The sequence below is a fragment of the Brienomyrus brachyistius genome, chromosome 21 (assembly GCF_023856365.1).
Source record: "Brienomyrus brachyistius isolate T26 chromosome 21, BBRACH_0.4, whole genome shotgun sequence".
NCBI classification, from domain to species: domain Eukaryota; kingdom Metazoa; phylum Chordata; class Actinopteri; order Osteoglossiformes; family Mormyridae; genus Brienomyrus; species Brienomyrus brachyistius.
In genome coordinates this window covers 11,177,132-11,192,218 of record NC_064553.1, presented here as the reverse complement: position 1 = coordinate 11,192,218, position 15,087 = coordinate 11,177,132, and the positions used below count along the sequence as shown (strand labels likewise).

The 15,087-nt window shown below is 39.9% G+C and overlaps 2 protein-coding genes and 1 long non-coding RNA gene across 3 annotated transcripts in view; all 3 read right to left on the bottom strand.

Annotated features, from left to right (window-relative positions):
* Positions 1-1,421: 1,421 nt before the first annotated feature.
* On the bottom strand, positions 1,422-2,353 carry LOC125716293 (uncharacterized). The gene is made up of 2 exons (XR_007384306.1): positions 2,067-2,353; positions 1,422-1,719 (listed from the first exon to the last, which is right to left on the bottom strand). It is a non-coding gene; the product is annotated as an uncharacterized LOC125716293 (long non-coding RNA).
* A 6,108-nt stretch (positions 2,354-8,461) lies between these two features.
* ccdc39 (coiled-coil domain containing 39) overlaps positions 8,462-15,087 on the bottom strand; it is a 71,045-nt gene continuing 64,419 nt past the window's right edge. Inside the window, exon 21 of the mRNA XM_048988416.1 lies at positions 8,462-8,741. Within this exon, the coding sequence (XP_048844373.1) occupies positions 8,551-8,741 (191 nt within the window). The 3' untranslated portion in view covers positions 8,462-8,550. The remainder of the gene's footprint in view (positions 8,742-15,087) is intronic.
* On the bottom strand, positions 11,212-13,673 carry LOC125716291 (coiled-coil domain-containing protein 39-like). Its single transcript, XM_048988423.1, has 3 exons — positions 12,904-13,673; positions 12,605-12,813; positions 11,212-11,576 (listed from the first exon to the last, which is right to left on the bottom strand). Exons 1-3 carry the CDS (start codon positions 13,024-13,026, stop codon positions 11,348-11,350), a joined length of 561 nt encoding a protein of 186 aa, XP_048844380.1. The 5' UTR covers positions 13,027-13,673; the 3' UTR covers positions 11,212-11,347.

Sequence of the window (15,087 nt, the reverse complement as noted above, 5' to 3'; positions counted from 1 at the left end):
TCTAACATTCCCCCCTGACACAGTTACTGGGTAAAAATTAGTTACATGTCTTTCAGAGAAAATCTTGCATTTCCACAAAAAAATATTTTTTTCTACTATACAGTAAGCTGTCGTACATTTGCGCTTTGTTATTCGCGATTTCACAGATCCGCGAAAATTTCATTGGAACCGAACTTACTTGCCTCCGCGATTTTTTCGCACATCTGCGAAATCCTCGAGAAACCCTACAGAAGTGTTTATGTTTAATTGTCATAGTAATTTAGAAGTTTTCATGCTTTTAAGTATAAGATTGGTAAAAAAAAAACTTAGTTAATGAAGATGTTACTATGTTTTTGGAGTTACAATAAACATACAATAAATATCAGTTTAAAAATCCTTTAAAAAACCATGGCTTTCTTATGTAAATATTCCTTTTTATGTACATACTGTACCTTTACAAGATGTGAATCCCATTCACAAAGTTTATTCCCTTTGGAACTGTCAGGACCTGTTCATGCGATCCTCCCATGCGATCCTCCCATGTGCCACATTTTTAAGGAGAGGGCTAACCTTGGGCTAACCTTGGGCTAACCTTGTGTGCCTGTAATCAGAAGGTTGCCAGTTCAAACCATATTTAGGTTTAAACTATAGAAATAAGCACATATTACCATTTTCAGTGACTTTACCAAACACCCACGATTCCTCCTCTGGAACGTTCTGGATTCTGGGTTCTGGAACGTAACATCGCAAATGTCCGAGGTCTTACTTTACAGTGAAATATCCATTGATTTCCATTAACTGACCAGGTATTACAGGGTGACTGAGTCTGGAAACTATCCCAGGAAGTACAGGACACACAGAGAATGCGATGCCAGTCCATAAAAGGGCATTATGGGGAGAACATACAAACTCAAAAGAGTAGGTTGATCATTATTTCCTTAAGATAAAGATTAAGAATAAAATAATATTGTGCTATACTGCTATAAAAGATACTATACTACTATACTAAGTGCATACACCCATTATTAAAAAGAGTGATATATAAGGATTTAGCTGAATTCAGACATAAGTTTATCAAGCACAATTAAGTATAACAACTTTGATAAATGGAAAGGAAGGGTTATTAGTAACTGAGACCGTGAAAGTATAGAAATGCAGCTAAAGCCAGTATGCCAGACTGAAGGGTAGCTTGAAGTCTTGCAGAGGTGTTTGTTATTATTTGTTGTATCGGTTTTGCTGGCTTGACAGGGGTGGCTGCTGATGTTGTTACCATTTTTGGGGTCATTGTAGTTGATGTTGACGTGGAGGATCCTGTGGTTGTTGATGTCGACATTGGGGTCATTGTGGTTGATGATGTCGACGTTGGGGTCGTTGGGGTGGTTGATGACGTCGACATTGGGCTCGTTGGGGTGGTTGATGATGTCGACGTTGGGGTCGTTGGGGTGGTTGATGATGTCGACATTGGGCTCGTTGGGGTGGTTGATGATGTCGACGTTGGGGTCCTTGGGGTGGTTGATGATGTCGAAGTTGGGGTCGTTGAGGTGGTTGATGATGCCGACATTGGGCTCGTTGGGGTGGTTGATGATGTCGAAGTTGGGGTCGTTGAGGTGGTTGATGATGCCGATGTTGCGGTCGTTGGGGTGGTTGATGATGTCGAAGTTGGGGTCGTTGAGGTGGTTGATGATGCCGACATTGGGCTCGTTGGGGTGGTTGATGATGTCGCCGTTGGGGTTGTTAATGCTGTTAGAAATCAGAAATGCAATATCAATATTAATACTTTTCTGTATATTCTGTATATCATGCGTGTATTTTACAGCAAAAATAAAATGTAATTTTAATATGTTGTTTTTCATATCAAAGCAGTTATACTTGAAAAAAATGAACTGATATTCTGAACACCTTTATTGACACAACTTGCACTTGAACTAGGTCAATAATGTATAGAAACTGAATATACTTTTAAATTTCATGCGTTCTGCTTTTTTACAATGTAATATTCAAGTTTAAATTCAATTTCTCACATCATTGAAAAACTATAATATAATAATAAACGCTGAAACATATACAGAGTTTCATAAATTACTTACCTGCAATGGCTATTTCTCCCAGTGGTAAGAAACAGCCTAATAACAGAACGAGGTACAGCATTTTCATTCCCTGTTGAACCTACTGATGGCAACTACTTTGGACAGCAAAAGAATAAGCTTCTCTCTGGCCCGAGTGATGAAGTGTACCGAATATATTCTTCTCAGGGATGGGAGGAGCATTCAGTAATGTTTCCTTGACATGCTTCTCTGAATGTGCAGCTCATCTACTTTTGAAGTGATTATGGAGTAAAAATATGGGTCTCTCAGGTAGGGTGTAGGGGTTCATAATGAAGTAGCCACCCAAGGTAATAGAAATATATACTCCTTTGTTTACTATAACTTAAGTTATATTGATTAAAAGAACTTGTGAGCAGGTGGCTCCTGGCCGTGACATTTGGCAGGTATGTTTGTTTGGCATGAGTCATGTGATGGGTAGTTTCATTTGCGTATGAGTTGTGACAGTTTCTCTGTACTGTATATAATGATTAGGTAGGAAGGGAAGCTGCATAGGAACTGAAATGTACAGTGAACTGAATGTTACACAATATCTGTCTCATGATTGTATGGAATGATAGTTTTTTTAATTTTATTATGAGTGCTAATGTGGAAAGATGCTCTGCTTTGATTCCAGCGACCCTCCTCATCTGCTAGGCGTCGGGTTAAGGAGATGAATTGACCCGCTTCACCACCCGTTCCCGCAATCTCCTATGGTTTATCTACTGGTTGCTCTGTGTGCTCCGTGTGACTTGGTACCTTGTGCCAGAGTGTGATGAGAGCACTTTGCTGGAATAAAAGAGATTTTCTTTACTTACCAAACTGAGAGGTCCAGACTTTTATTCTAAGTAACTCTCTGTGTTATCAGAGAGGTTGATTTATAATTTTTCTACCACACTAATAGGTAACAAGAACCAGATATACAGACATGACAGTAACCACTGCATTTATGACAGCACACAACCCTTAAAAGTCTAATACAAAAAAATTCCACTTAATAATAAACATTTATTTTGCATAAAAATGTTATAAAAATACTTGAATGTATTGTACAGTTGTGCACAAACATATACATCCAATAATAAACAGTTTTAGACCGCGATAATTAAAAAAATATATATTCTCGTGATTCACTTAGTGAAACCTTAGGGAAAAACTATAAACATACAACCTGCAAAATACTATATGAAAATGTAACCTTTAGAGAATATAGTCCAATTATTGCTGCTTGATCTAGCCTCAGAGTTTCTGTAACTGTATCTTATTTTTACCCTGGTTGTATGAATCTTATTCAGCTCTGTTGCTTATCGCTATGTTGAAGGCCAAGGAGTATAATTGACTTTAATATGTGGTCAGCTAAAACTTCCAAAAATGGTTACTGCTCAACCACAGAAACACTTGCGTTCTCACGGCATGTCTGGGCGTCTTGTCCGGACCTTTATCACGTTGCCCTTGGCTGACTCTGGGCTCCCGTCAATGAGTATACAAAACATTGTGGTGGCCATTTTTCCATGATTGTGCTTACAGAAAATATGATTGATAAACTCTATCAAAAGGGGGTGGGGATGTAGTTGGACTCTTAAGAAGGTAGGGAATAATGGTAGGACACCCGGGGGGACAACCTGGGCCCTGGAAAGGGAAGCATTATGACTGCAACTGATCCAGAGAGGATGATGCTCGACCCCCTCTGAGAAGAAATATGGAAAGTGTATAAAAACCAGTGTAATTGCATTTATATTTCAGCAAGTGTCAGTTACTAACATAGCATGTCATATTAATTTTGTTATAACAGATAATGTTAAAATTAAATACATATACAATCAAATGTGTAAACAATGAAAAGGCAATATACAACCATGAAGTATATGTATGTTCATATAGATTTCCTTTAAGTATCAATTACTGGACTAGAATTGACGTCCAGAGTGGGTGGAGTAGGTGGAGTGACAGGGAATGTCAGAAGACCAGATCTGGGGTGCTGAGTATTGACACACGTCCCTCTTATGATGCTCCTACTATCCTGGAAGAAGTTTTACCCCTGCTAGCCACACAAGCCTGTTGTATCTCCCCCAAACCTCTGCTTTTCCTGCCATCTATCTCTTGATTTGTTTTTAATTTCAGTTTTCTTTTTATTTCTTTTTATATTCCAGCTGCACCCTGTTCCCTTAAAAATGTTCTTCTTCAAATACACATCCGGTGTCCTGGCTCACCCTGTGAGTCATGCTTCTGCTATACCTACCACTCAAAGACAGATTCACAGGGTGAAAGATGTTCCGTTGTTTCTTTACGTTATTGCCTTGGGCGTGCTTTCTTCTGTAAATACCTGCAATACCTTTTCAATATAGCTAAAAGGGTGTTAAATCACCATGTTGATTTTACTCTACCCACTACAACGCTACAATGTTTCTGTAGGATATTGTAGCATATTGTCCAGTTGCTGTATAATGTATTATGTGAAGTATGTTGTGTAGTCAGAATCATAATATATGGAACCTCGGTTCTCGAACTTTATCCGTTCCAGAAAGCTGTACGAGAACCAATTTGTTCGAAAACTGAATCAGTTTTTCCCAAAAGAAATAATGTAAGTTGATCATTATTTCTAACCCATTCCAGGCCCTCAAATGATTGCCTATTTAAACCTGTATAAATATATACCTAATGTTAATACTATAAATAAAATCTTCAAAGCTTGCAAATACATTAAATAAATGAATAAATGACTGCACCATTCCGTGCTCAGTAGTGAGATCACACATGCAAACTCCTGTATCGTGCTTTGCAATTATAATAAGCTATATTGTGGTTTTCACAACTTTCCTATTGGTTTGCTGCTATCACTAATGGTCTTATTTAAAAAGAAACTAAGATCAACAAAACAAAAAAAAAAACACTAGAATATTCACAGCGCAATTAATCTGAGTGCTTATCTACGCGAGCGTCAGCAGTAGGCTGACTCATACACACGCATTCTCCTTTCTGTTTATGTGTAAATAGACACAAGCTTTCTAAGACACAATCTAGCATGAAAGGGTTATCTGGTTGAGAACCAAAAATACATTAGACAATCAAGGCATTTTTTTTTACCAAAAAATATGGCCGAGAATCGAATCATATACTGTAACAAAGAAAAGCTGACGCACCTTAAAATAATAAGGCAATTTCACTCCAATTTTTGAGTAAGTAATTGGTGGCTCTGAGGATAGGGATCTGTTCCAACGTTCGGAAGGTTGCTGGTTTGAAACCCTGAATGTCAGGACTGAAACTACTCCGTTAGGCCCTTGAGTAAAGGCCCTTAACATGTAATTGCTTTGTTCTGGGTATGATGTTATCCTACATTCAGCTTTCTAGGAAAATTTGGAGGTTGGTGGCAGGACTGGCACTCCAGCCACTGGAAAAAAACTCACACTGGTCCATTCAGACTAGTGTGGTGCTGAGCTATCACCTGCCACACACGTACACTCAGGTTCTCATCACTGAGGTAGATTGTCATGTAAAGGGTGTGGCCCATGATTACCGATATGAAGAATGAAAGATGATACACACACACAAAAAGACTTGGTGCTACATATATTTAATTTTATATATATCCACTTTCATTGTAAATATGCCAAGTTTCATTTTATATACAATATACCCACACACACACACACACACACACACATGTCGGGCGTTCATTTCTATGGGAAAAATGCTAATGCTAACTATGACAACCTTAACCCCCACCCTGCCCTAAACATAACCATAAGTAAAATGCAAGAGCTATTGCATTTTTAACTTTTTCATAGCAGTCACCGATTTTTATAAAATAGAGTTTTCCCTTATGGGGACCAGGAAACCAGTCCCCATAAGGTAAAAAAAAAACAATATTTATCACTTTATGGGGACATTGCGTCCCCATAAGAGTAGGTATACCCGCTCACACATGCTCACGCAAAAACACACACACACACACGCAAGTTGGTATTCCTATCTAAATGGGAACCGTCCATTTATTTCTATGTGAAAAACCCTAATCCCAATCACGACCCCCTTAACCCCTACCCCAGCCCTGACCTTAACCATAAATAACCAACCAAAATACAAGACTTTTGGCACTTTTTTGATCGCATTCACAGTTTCAGGCCGGCCGAGCAGGGAGGGGGCAGACCCCGAAATGCGGAGGTAAATTCCTTTATTTCTGTGATTTGGTAGTACAGAAACCAAGTGGAACGTACTAAATCGTGGTCAAGGGGCAGGCGAGAGTCGAGACCCGTGATGATCAGTCCGGAACAGATGGAAGAGACGGGGATCCGGGGAGGGAGGAGGAAAACCGACAAGGGAGCAGGGAAGGCAAGGAAGGAGGGCAGGGTATACACACGGGTCCAACAGGGAGACGAGGCAGGCACGGAGGGTGAGGCGAGCAGGGAAGGCAGACGGGCGATCAGGCAGGACACAACGGGCAAGACAAACCGGGAAGACAATACACAGAAAGATTGCTTGGTATGGCGCATTACTAGAATGGCAATACTTTCATTGTATGCATGCCAGGTTTTGTTTTATACATATTGGTATTCACTCGATATATATTAAAGATGGTGCAATATTTCCCGTTTGGTATGCTATAATTCTAATGGCAAAATAATATTTAAGTTGCATTTATTACAGTCTTCAAAAAAAACAGAAGCACATCCATCCATCCATTTTCCAAACCGCTTATCCTACTTGGTCGCGGGAGGTCCGGAGCCTATCCCGGAAGCAATGGGCACGAGGCTGGGAACAACCCAGGATGGGGGGCCAGCCCATCACAGGGCACACTCACACACCATTCACTCTCACATGCATTTCTATGGGCAATTTAGCAACTCCAATTAGCCTCAGCATGTTTTTGGACTGTGGGGGGAAACCAGCGTACCCGGAGGAAACCCCACGACGACATGGGGAGAACATGCAAACTCCACACACATGTGACCCAGGCGGAGATTTGAACCCGGGTCCCAGAGGTGTGAGGTAACAGTGCTAACCACTGCACTACCATGCCGCCCCCAACAGAAGCACATCTGTATATATTTTTTCATCATAAATAAAAGTTAAAGGGAAGCATTACTGTACATGACTCGCACCAAAACCAGTTGCATTTCAGAAAGCTTCACCTTCACTTCTACTTTCTTTAGCCACTTGCCCAGAGATCAATGAAAAATATACCACTAACAGGAAAAACATTTCATTTCTCAGGTTAAATATGCAAATTTGCGGATAATTTACTTGACTCACATGTATAATATGCGCAATAAGCAGTTATAATATCCCTCCTCTTAATTATGATTATGCCAAAGCAGATATAATTGGTTTATAATTAGGGTTCGAGTCTCCGCCTTGCCTCCATATGTGTGGAGGCTCCATGTTCTCCCCATCATCCTGGGGTTTCTGATGCATGAGCTTTGCTAGACCCCTTTTACTTGGACCTCTAGCCCAGTCTTTCTCTGCTGAATCTCACATTCAAGTTTTGAGAAGCTCCTATATTTCGCAGTGGATTAATTTAGATTGATAATAAATGGAAAAGAATAGGTTTTTTACAATGTCAAATAAAGCAGTACAGTTTAACCCTGAATACAAGCTGAGGCGTGCATCCTGCAGGCCAGGCCTGTACACCGTGGCAGTCCGTGCTTGGATGGGGGCATGTAATAGCCAGTGCACAGAGCACACACGCCGTAATCACTGTACTGGCATGACTATACGAATCAGAACTGATGAATGATAACAGGACGGGACAGAAATAGCTTTTTAAATAATGCTAATGATGTTATTTTGATTTCTCTTTCACTCAAATATTACTGCGTCCTGTAGATTAACATCAGCATGGCAGTGGCAATAATGGTGCCCTTAGCAGAGTTCAAATAGCACACTGTCTAGCACGTTCCTGACACGGAGCAGTCTTCAGTATTCAAGAAAAGTTTTGTGTGATTTGAGTAATGGAAGCCCTGCAGCAGCCAATAATGTACTAACCACCAGTAATTTAATAACATGCCAATGACATAATAAATTTCTTCATTCTTAAAGTAAAAAAAGTAAGTAATGTAATAACTTTTTGCTGATCTTGTAATAAATTATCACATTATTGGCTGGGAAAATGTATTACATTATTGGCCAGTCATTACATTACTGACTTTTATTACATAAAGAATGGAAAAAATATTACTTTATTGGCAGTTATTGCATTATAGGAAGTTATTACAGAATGGGCCTGAGGCCCAGTAGAGCTTTATATCTAGCAACTGTGCTGATCATATATCTATTTCCATTCCAGCACATTTATTAAAAGTACATTATAGCTATCTGACTGACAAGGAGTGATATTATTCCACTGTTTTTTAGCACCGGTCAGTGTGTCACAGCTGAATTTCTTTAACCACTTATGAGCTGGTAAATCACACATATTTCAATGCAATGTAAATCTTAGGTAAAAGTCCCTCAGTGAGCCAATGTCTGCAACCTTAAGTGTGTCACAGCGACTCTATGGGCTCTTCCACTGGACCTTCTGGCTCTGGACACTTCCGCCGCTTCTGCTGCTGCCACTAGCGCCGCTCCCGGGCCTGGAATCCCGTGGGGATGGTGTGACACCAGGTGCGGACGTCACCGAGAGACCCATGCCCAGGTCCACGGTCCTTACAGCGGGAGGCGGGGCCGCTTGCACAGAGGAGGAACCTCTGCTGCTTGACGAGCCCAGCGACCAGCTGTGCACAAAGCGCACAAGTACTGAGTGATATAGATGTGGCACACATGACGGAGCGTGCAGTCACATGATCTGTGTGTGTGTGTGTGTGGGGGGGGGGTTACAATCAGAATTCTGGGTTGGTCAAGTGGATAAGGCTAAGTATAGTTCGTTGTGAGCCAGAGGGGAACTATATTGAAGTCCCTCAGCTCCCGGAGATTGATGTCTCGCTCTTACAAGGATTCCTCCTTGGTCTCCCTGGCAGACCGAATCTCCCTGGTTAGTTTTGAGCACTGCGATGGAGGGAGAATTTAGCTGGAAGACTTTCAACTGAATTTTAAAGATATTATATATTATATATCTTATAATAGAAAAAAACACCCTTTCATAAGCCATTCTGTCATCCTGGAGAGACTGTGCACTGTGTCCTTTCCAACAGGAGAGTGCATAAATATTTACTTAAGACATCAACAAAGACACTGTATGAACTGAGCAATTGGGAAGATTAAGTATTAGTGCTTGTCGCAGCCTGTTGATTACTATTCTATAACTGTAACCGGAACGTTGTTGGTTCAAATACCATGGCTGACAGAGGATCATATCAATGCTAAACCCTTGCAATTGCTCCTAGCAGATAAATGGCTAACCCTGAACTCTGAGCCTAATCTTCACTCTCCCCAGTCTCTGTGTGTCTCATAGGCGAATAAGATGGGATTTACTAAAAAAAAATCCAGTGTACCAGTTACTTGTACAAATGGAAAAACAAATATCTCCATTTGAGGCTGCCAAGGATATTACAGTGCGTATTTGCTGTGCTCTGTACCTGCGCTGTTGTCCTTTTGTATCAGTACACTGTGAAGTAGTCCTTCCACATGTTTTACAGGTGCAAATTGTGATTTGAATTCAAATATTGGCCAAGATGTAAAGGATTATTGTTGACAGGGGTGAGGCAGGGTGTAACATTTTATTGTTGAATGACTCATTTGAGGGAGACTCTTACAGAAGATTTTGTAAATAGTTACGTACTATTATCAGGACAATACTCAATTGTTCAATCTGATTGTTCAGTATGGTAATAACTACACATGTAGTGCCTGTCAGGCAAATCACAGTAGTAATTCAATGCGCTATTATAATTTTATGATTCCAACTAACATTATTTAAAATTTACAAAATTTAAAATTCACAGAAACTAAACAGAAAGGGTTAATAATTGGTAATAATTACATGTACCTGCACTGTTCTCTTTTTGTGTCAGTACACTGTGAAGTAGTTCTTCATTTTTCACAGGAGCAAATTATGATTGGAATTCAAATATAGGCCAAGAGGATTTTTGTTTACAGGGGTGGAGCAGGGTGTGACCTTCTTCTTGTTGAATGAATCATTTATAGGAAGACTGTGAGATTTTGTAATTAGTTACATTATTAATACTACCAGGACAATACTCAATTGTAATCTGATTGATCAGTAAGGTGGCTAATAACCACACATGTAGTGCTTCAGGCAAATCACAGCAGTAATTCGATACGCTATTATAATCTTATAATTCCAACATTATTTAAATGTTACATCATTTAAAATTGACAGAAACTAACCAGAATGGTTTAATCATTTATGGAAGAAAGTAGTTTTACTAATAAGTGCTTTTTCTGCTCATAAACATTAGAATAATGTTTTTATGTTACAAATGTGTAATCCAAATGTGTGGTAACTGTGGTATAAGTGGATTAATATACCCCAAGCCATGGATTATACGTGTTTAAATGCACCCTGCTTTGCATTGGGCAGTACTTCACCTCCACAGCCATGCACTTAAAAACATATAAACAGCTTGCCATGCATTAACCCTGACTTATTACAGTACATATACTTTGTGCAACGTGGGATATAGACACCATTGTGAAGGTCTGGTGATATAGATTATCCAAATTGATTTCATCCTCTTGTCCCATGCTCTCACAACCCTACCTTAAAATGTACCCCCAAGTAAGCCTACAGAAATTAGCTTAATGGGCCATTTCCTTCAGCCCCCTTAGTAATGGCTTAGCTCCCTTTTTCACAAACTTCTACTGACACTCCTGTGTCAGATCTAATTTCACTCTCAGCTCCCATAACCAATCCACTCCATCTCATCAAAAGAGCTGTTTAGAACAGGGGTAGGCAGCCCTGATCCTGGAGTGCCGGTACCCAGCAGGTTATCCATCCTACCTGGTCTGTGAAGAACCCCACATGATCTCAGACAGATAGTAACTCATCAGGTAGGATATAAAATCTCCCGGATGCTAACATTGGGGTCACACGTCGCATTATAGGGCAATTCTGTAGTCATGCTGTATACAGCTGTTTTTATTTATTGGTAAACCATTACAATTACCATTACAGTACATTATATATCCATCTTTCCATTTTTACTGATGTCCATCTTCACTAATATGCAAACAAACATACCTGAATGTCATCCTGTAGTTCTTTCATTTGCCTTCTTTTATGTTTATACCTTTCCTCTACAGCTCTCTTTTGCTCCTCTAGTCTGAGCTTCTCCTGATATTCCTCACCTAAAAACACAAAACGTGTCATGCAGAATGAACACCATAAACGGCTAAGTGGTTGCAGCAGAAGGTACATCTGAAACATAGCTTGTAGATGGACATCTACAACGCATCACATCTACTTGACTCCTCCATATTGTGGAATGATTTCTGGTAAGTGGTATTGCGGCTGTTGACCACATGCAGGGTGTTCTCCAGAGCCTGGATCTCCTTCTCTGCCTTGCCGATTTTAGCATCCAGATCGTCCTCCTTACACTGGAGCTCTTCATTCTGTGCAGCCTGAAAAATTGAAATGATGATACTTAGTTGATCTCCATGGGGAAATTTTCACCTACCCCATCTTGCTCTCCATGACACACAGACACATATGTGACAGTATGCTTAGCAGCGAAGGGCAGCCACCCATAGGGACGCCCATGGAGCTGGGGGTTAAGGGCCTTGTTCAAGGGCCCATAGACATGACAATTTTTCCAAAACTGTGCTCAAACCGGCAACCTTACAATCACGGGCGCAGAGGCTTAGCTAGGATCTAAAAAAAAATCAAACATGTAAACAAACACAAGATGTTTGGCTGCTTTAGCAGCTTAATAAGCATTCACCTTCATAATGCAGTAAGCCTGAGATCTCTCCTCCTCACCATCGGATGTAATCATGGATACAGTCAGTATCTCATACCTCTTTTTCATCTTGTCAGTCTTGAAGAGCCTTTCACTGACTTCAACACTGACATAAGAGACCAGCCAAATATAAATATGCCATATTTTGTTTTACAAATAATTCTTATAATGAATTAGGCATAAATACTGATCTGGGGAGGAACAATGGCTCAGTGGTCGGTGGCACGGCACGCCTTGTCTGTGTGCGTGTGAAGTTTGCGAAATCTCTCTCCATGTTTCTGGGCGTCCTCTGGAAACTCCAGATTCCTCCAGCAGGTACAGAAACCTGGTTCTCTAAATTACCTGTGGAGATTGTGCGTCTGTGCCCTATTATCAACTGGAATAAGCTCCATTGTGTGCATGTATAGTGTAAAATGCCGCTTGTGTCTGGATTGTTTTGACAGCTGTCTCCATTAGTTATTCAACTAAGAATTTTGATATAGCTACATTTAAAACAACATACACTACATTTTATTTGCATTGATCTGGATGAATGGATATCACTATAATGGCTAACGTTTATGATGTATCTATCCAGTCTTATTATTGTATCCATTTCAAGTTTACCCATCAATAAAAATGATTCAGGAAACTGGGTATTAACTCATTAGGACAAAGAAAGTCCAGGATCCGAGCGGCTCAGCCAATCACCTGAGGGCCTGCTGCTCCTGCTCGGCCAACCTGACCTGCTTGCAGATCATCTCACGGTGAAGCTTAAGCTCCTCCTCCCGCTCGCTCATGACCGCCTGCAGCCACAGCCTCTGCTTCTCCAGGGAGAGGACGCTGTCGGCCTTATTGTACAGCAGGTCCCGCAGGCGTTTCGTCTCCAGCTTCAGGATGTTGTCCTCCACCATGGCATCCTGTGGTGTGATCGCCAGTCACCAAACCAGTCTGCACTCCCCGAGACGCTATGCGATAAATTCTACCGTTTCTGAGACTAGTCTCTTCACCTGCTTTTTCCGATTGAGCTGCTTCAGTTCTTTGTCTGAGGTATCATTGAAGAGGTCTAGCTCCTCGATCTTCGTGGTCAGGTCTGACTTCTCCACTCCTGTCTTCTCCATCTTCTTTTGCATGCACTGAATGTATAACAACCTGACTCAATTTGAAACTTGAATAAACAATCTTCATGTTTCAGAAAGATTTAGTCATAAATTAAGTCTCACATTAACAGACTCACGGGGATTCACAATTGAGTTTGAAGGAGCCGGCCATTCGGCATAACAATTGGTTAATAATCAGCATTAAATAATAATTAATTAAAAGTTAATTAATTTCAAAACATATTGGTGGAGATATTAAAATTTACCTGAGCTAATAATTCCTACACAGGGACCAACCCAGGATGGGGGGCCAGCCCATCGCAGGGCACACTCACACACCATTTGACCTGAGCTTAAACTCATTTATTGAAATATATTTGTCACACAGATTTTGGTCACTGATATTATTTAGGTCATGCTCCAATTACCTGCTTTCCTGAGTGAAGAATCCATCACAGAGCAAACATCTCAAAGAATGAGAAGATGATTCCATACTTACCCAGTTTATTTAATAAAGCTATGGATAATTTTGTTTCTCAGATAGCACGTAACTTCTACATGTCACTGGAATCATGCAGTGTAAGGGCTGGGTAACTGAATTTTTGTTACAGTACTGGTAATTCCATATGTGTTTTACATCACTGATTTTAAATAGTTTCACAAGGTTCCTTTACCCCCCATGGGGCAGTAATTTTTTTAAAAAGTCTTCCATTTTAATCAGAATGTCACTGGTGTTACTGCTGGTACAGTATATCTGTGGCAGTAACTAACGTTATTGTCATGAACGATAAGAAAAATTAAAAGGTTAATGAATATGAAAGCTAGACTTTTGTTAATAGTTTATCTGTTAATTTTGCCATTTTGCAAGGTGAAATAAAACTGTTCCATCTCTGGTGATACAAAGTGTCATAGTTTAGTTATAACACAGTGTTTATTTTTGCAAAGAATATAATCTTTATGAAGAGTATCTTTCTTCAACTGTCATTAAATACAGACTAAATGAAATATAAAAGTTTCACCGCAGATCATGCATTGTGATTTTGGCATCTTGCTGAACTCTCGTGTATCTGAAGGAAGCGGCATTATCTCTATTGTATCTTGTAGTAGAACAACGGAAATCATGTGTCCTCCATTATTAGACACGGTCTTCAGCAGTTCAGTGGTGCAGCCTTCTGACTCAGCTGGGACGACTATCAGCTTTCTCTGCTCACTTCCTCCATCATACATATCTTGGGGGAGGTAAAATGAAGGCGAGTGCATATCATGTGCCCTTTTAATACAAGGTGGCAAAACTGTCTACCAGAAATTATAAACCACAACATGAAACTTTACCATGAATAATCAGATAATTGCTTACCTTGTCAGGTGGATGGCTTTTGTACAACCTTTCCAGTTTAGGATATTCCGTTACAAGCAATGTTGAACTCTTGTGAGTTGTTTGGATATTTTATTGCTTATTGACGTTTTGAACAGCAGGGTAGCATAAAAAGAAATAAAGTACTTTGTATAATATACCAGGGCAGCATGGTATTGGAAAATTTCGAAGTATTGCGATGTGATTTTGTTGTAATAAATATTGGGGTATTTATATAACGAAAAAGGAGTTCAACATAAATTTCTCAAAAACATGTCTATGGGAGTGATGTAAACAGCGACGATGAAAATGATTATTGTCTCGGAGAACGTACGCAGCGCTCATGCAAAAGCAGCGGAGGTAAACTTTAAACTGATTTTTAAACATGTGCTAGACAATCTTTGAAAGGAATAATCATTAATATTGCAAAACGTGATAATTTTTTTTTCGTATGAGAGTAAAAATGTTTTAGCGAAACCTAAACTCCCTGCGCTATAATGTCCATACCAAATTGAAGGTAAGAAAAAGCCTGGTCTTAATCCTCCTTTTGTGATGTCATTCAGTGCCAAAGTTATTACATTACTTACAATTTCCACCTTGAAGTACCGTACTTTTGGTACTTTCCTACAATATATCGTGATTATATTGCGATGTGATATTTTGCAGCCCTCTCTGGCCACATTATGAAATGCGATGTCACACCACTTAGAAGAGGACCGAAACGATTTTAACATTGCTAC

Bases quoted from the DNA above. Each gene is read 5' to 3' on its own strand.
- LOC125716291 (XM_048988423.1), bottom strand. From the start codon at position 13,026: ATGCAAAAGAAGATGGAGAAGACAGGAGTGGAGAAGTCAGACCTGACC. The intron at 12,814-12,903 runs GTGAAGAGACTA...ATCACACCACAG, and splicing joins AGCTCAATCGGAAAAAGCAG to GATGCCATGGTGGAGGACAA. The intron at 11,577-12,604 runs GTGATTGGCTGA...TCAATTTTTCAG, and splicing joins CAGGAGCAGCAGGCCCTCAG to GCTGCACAGAATGAAGAGCT.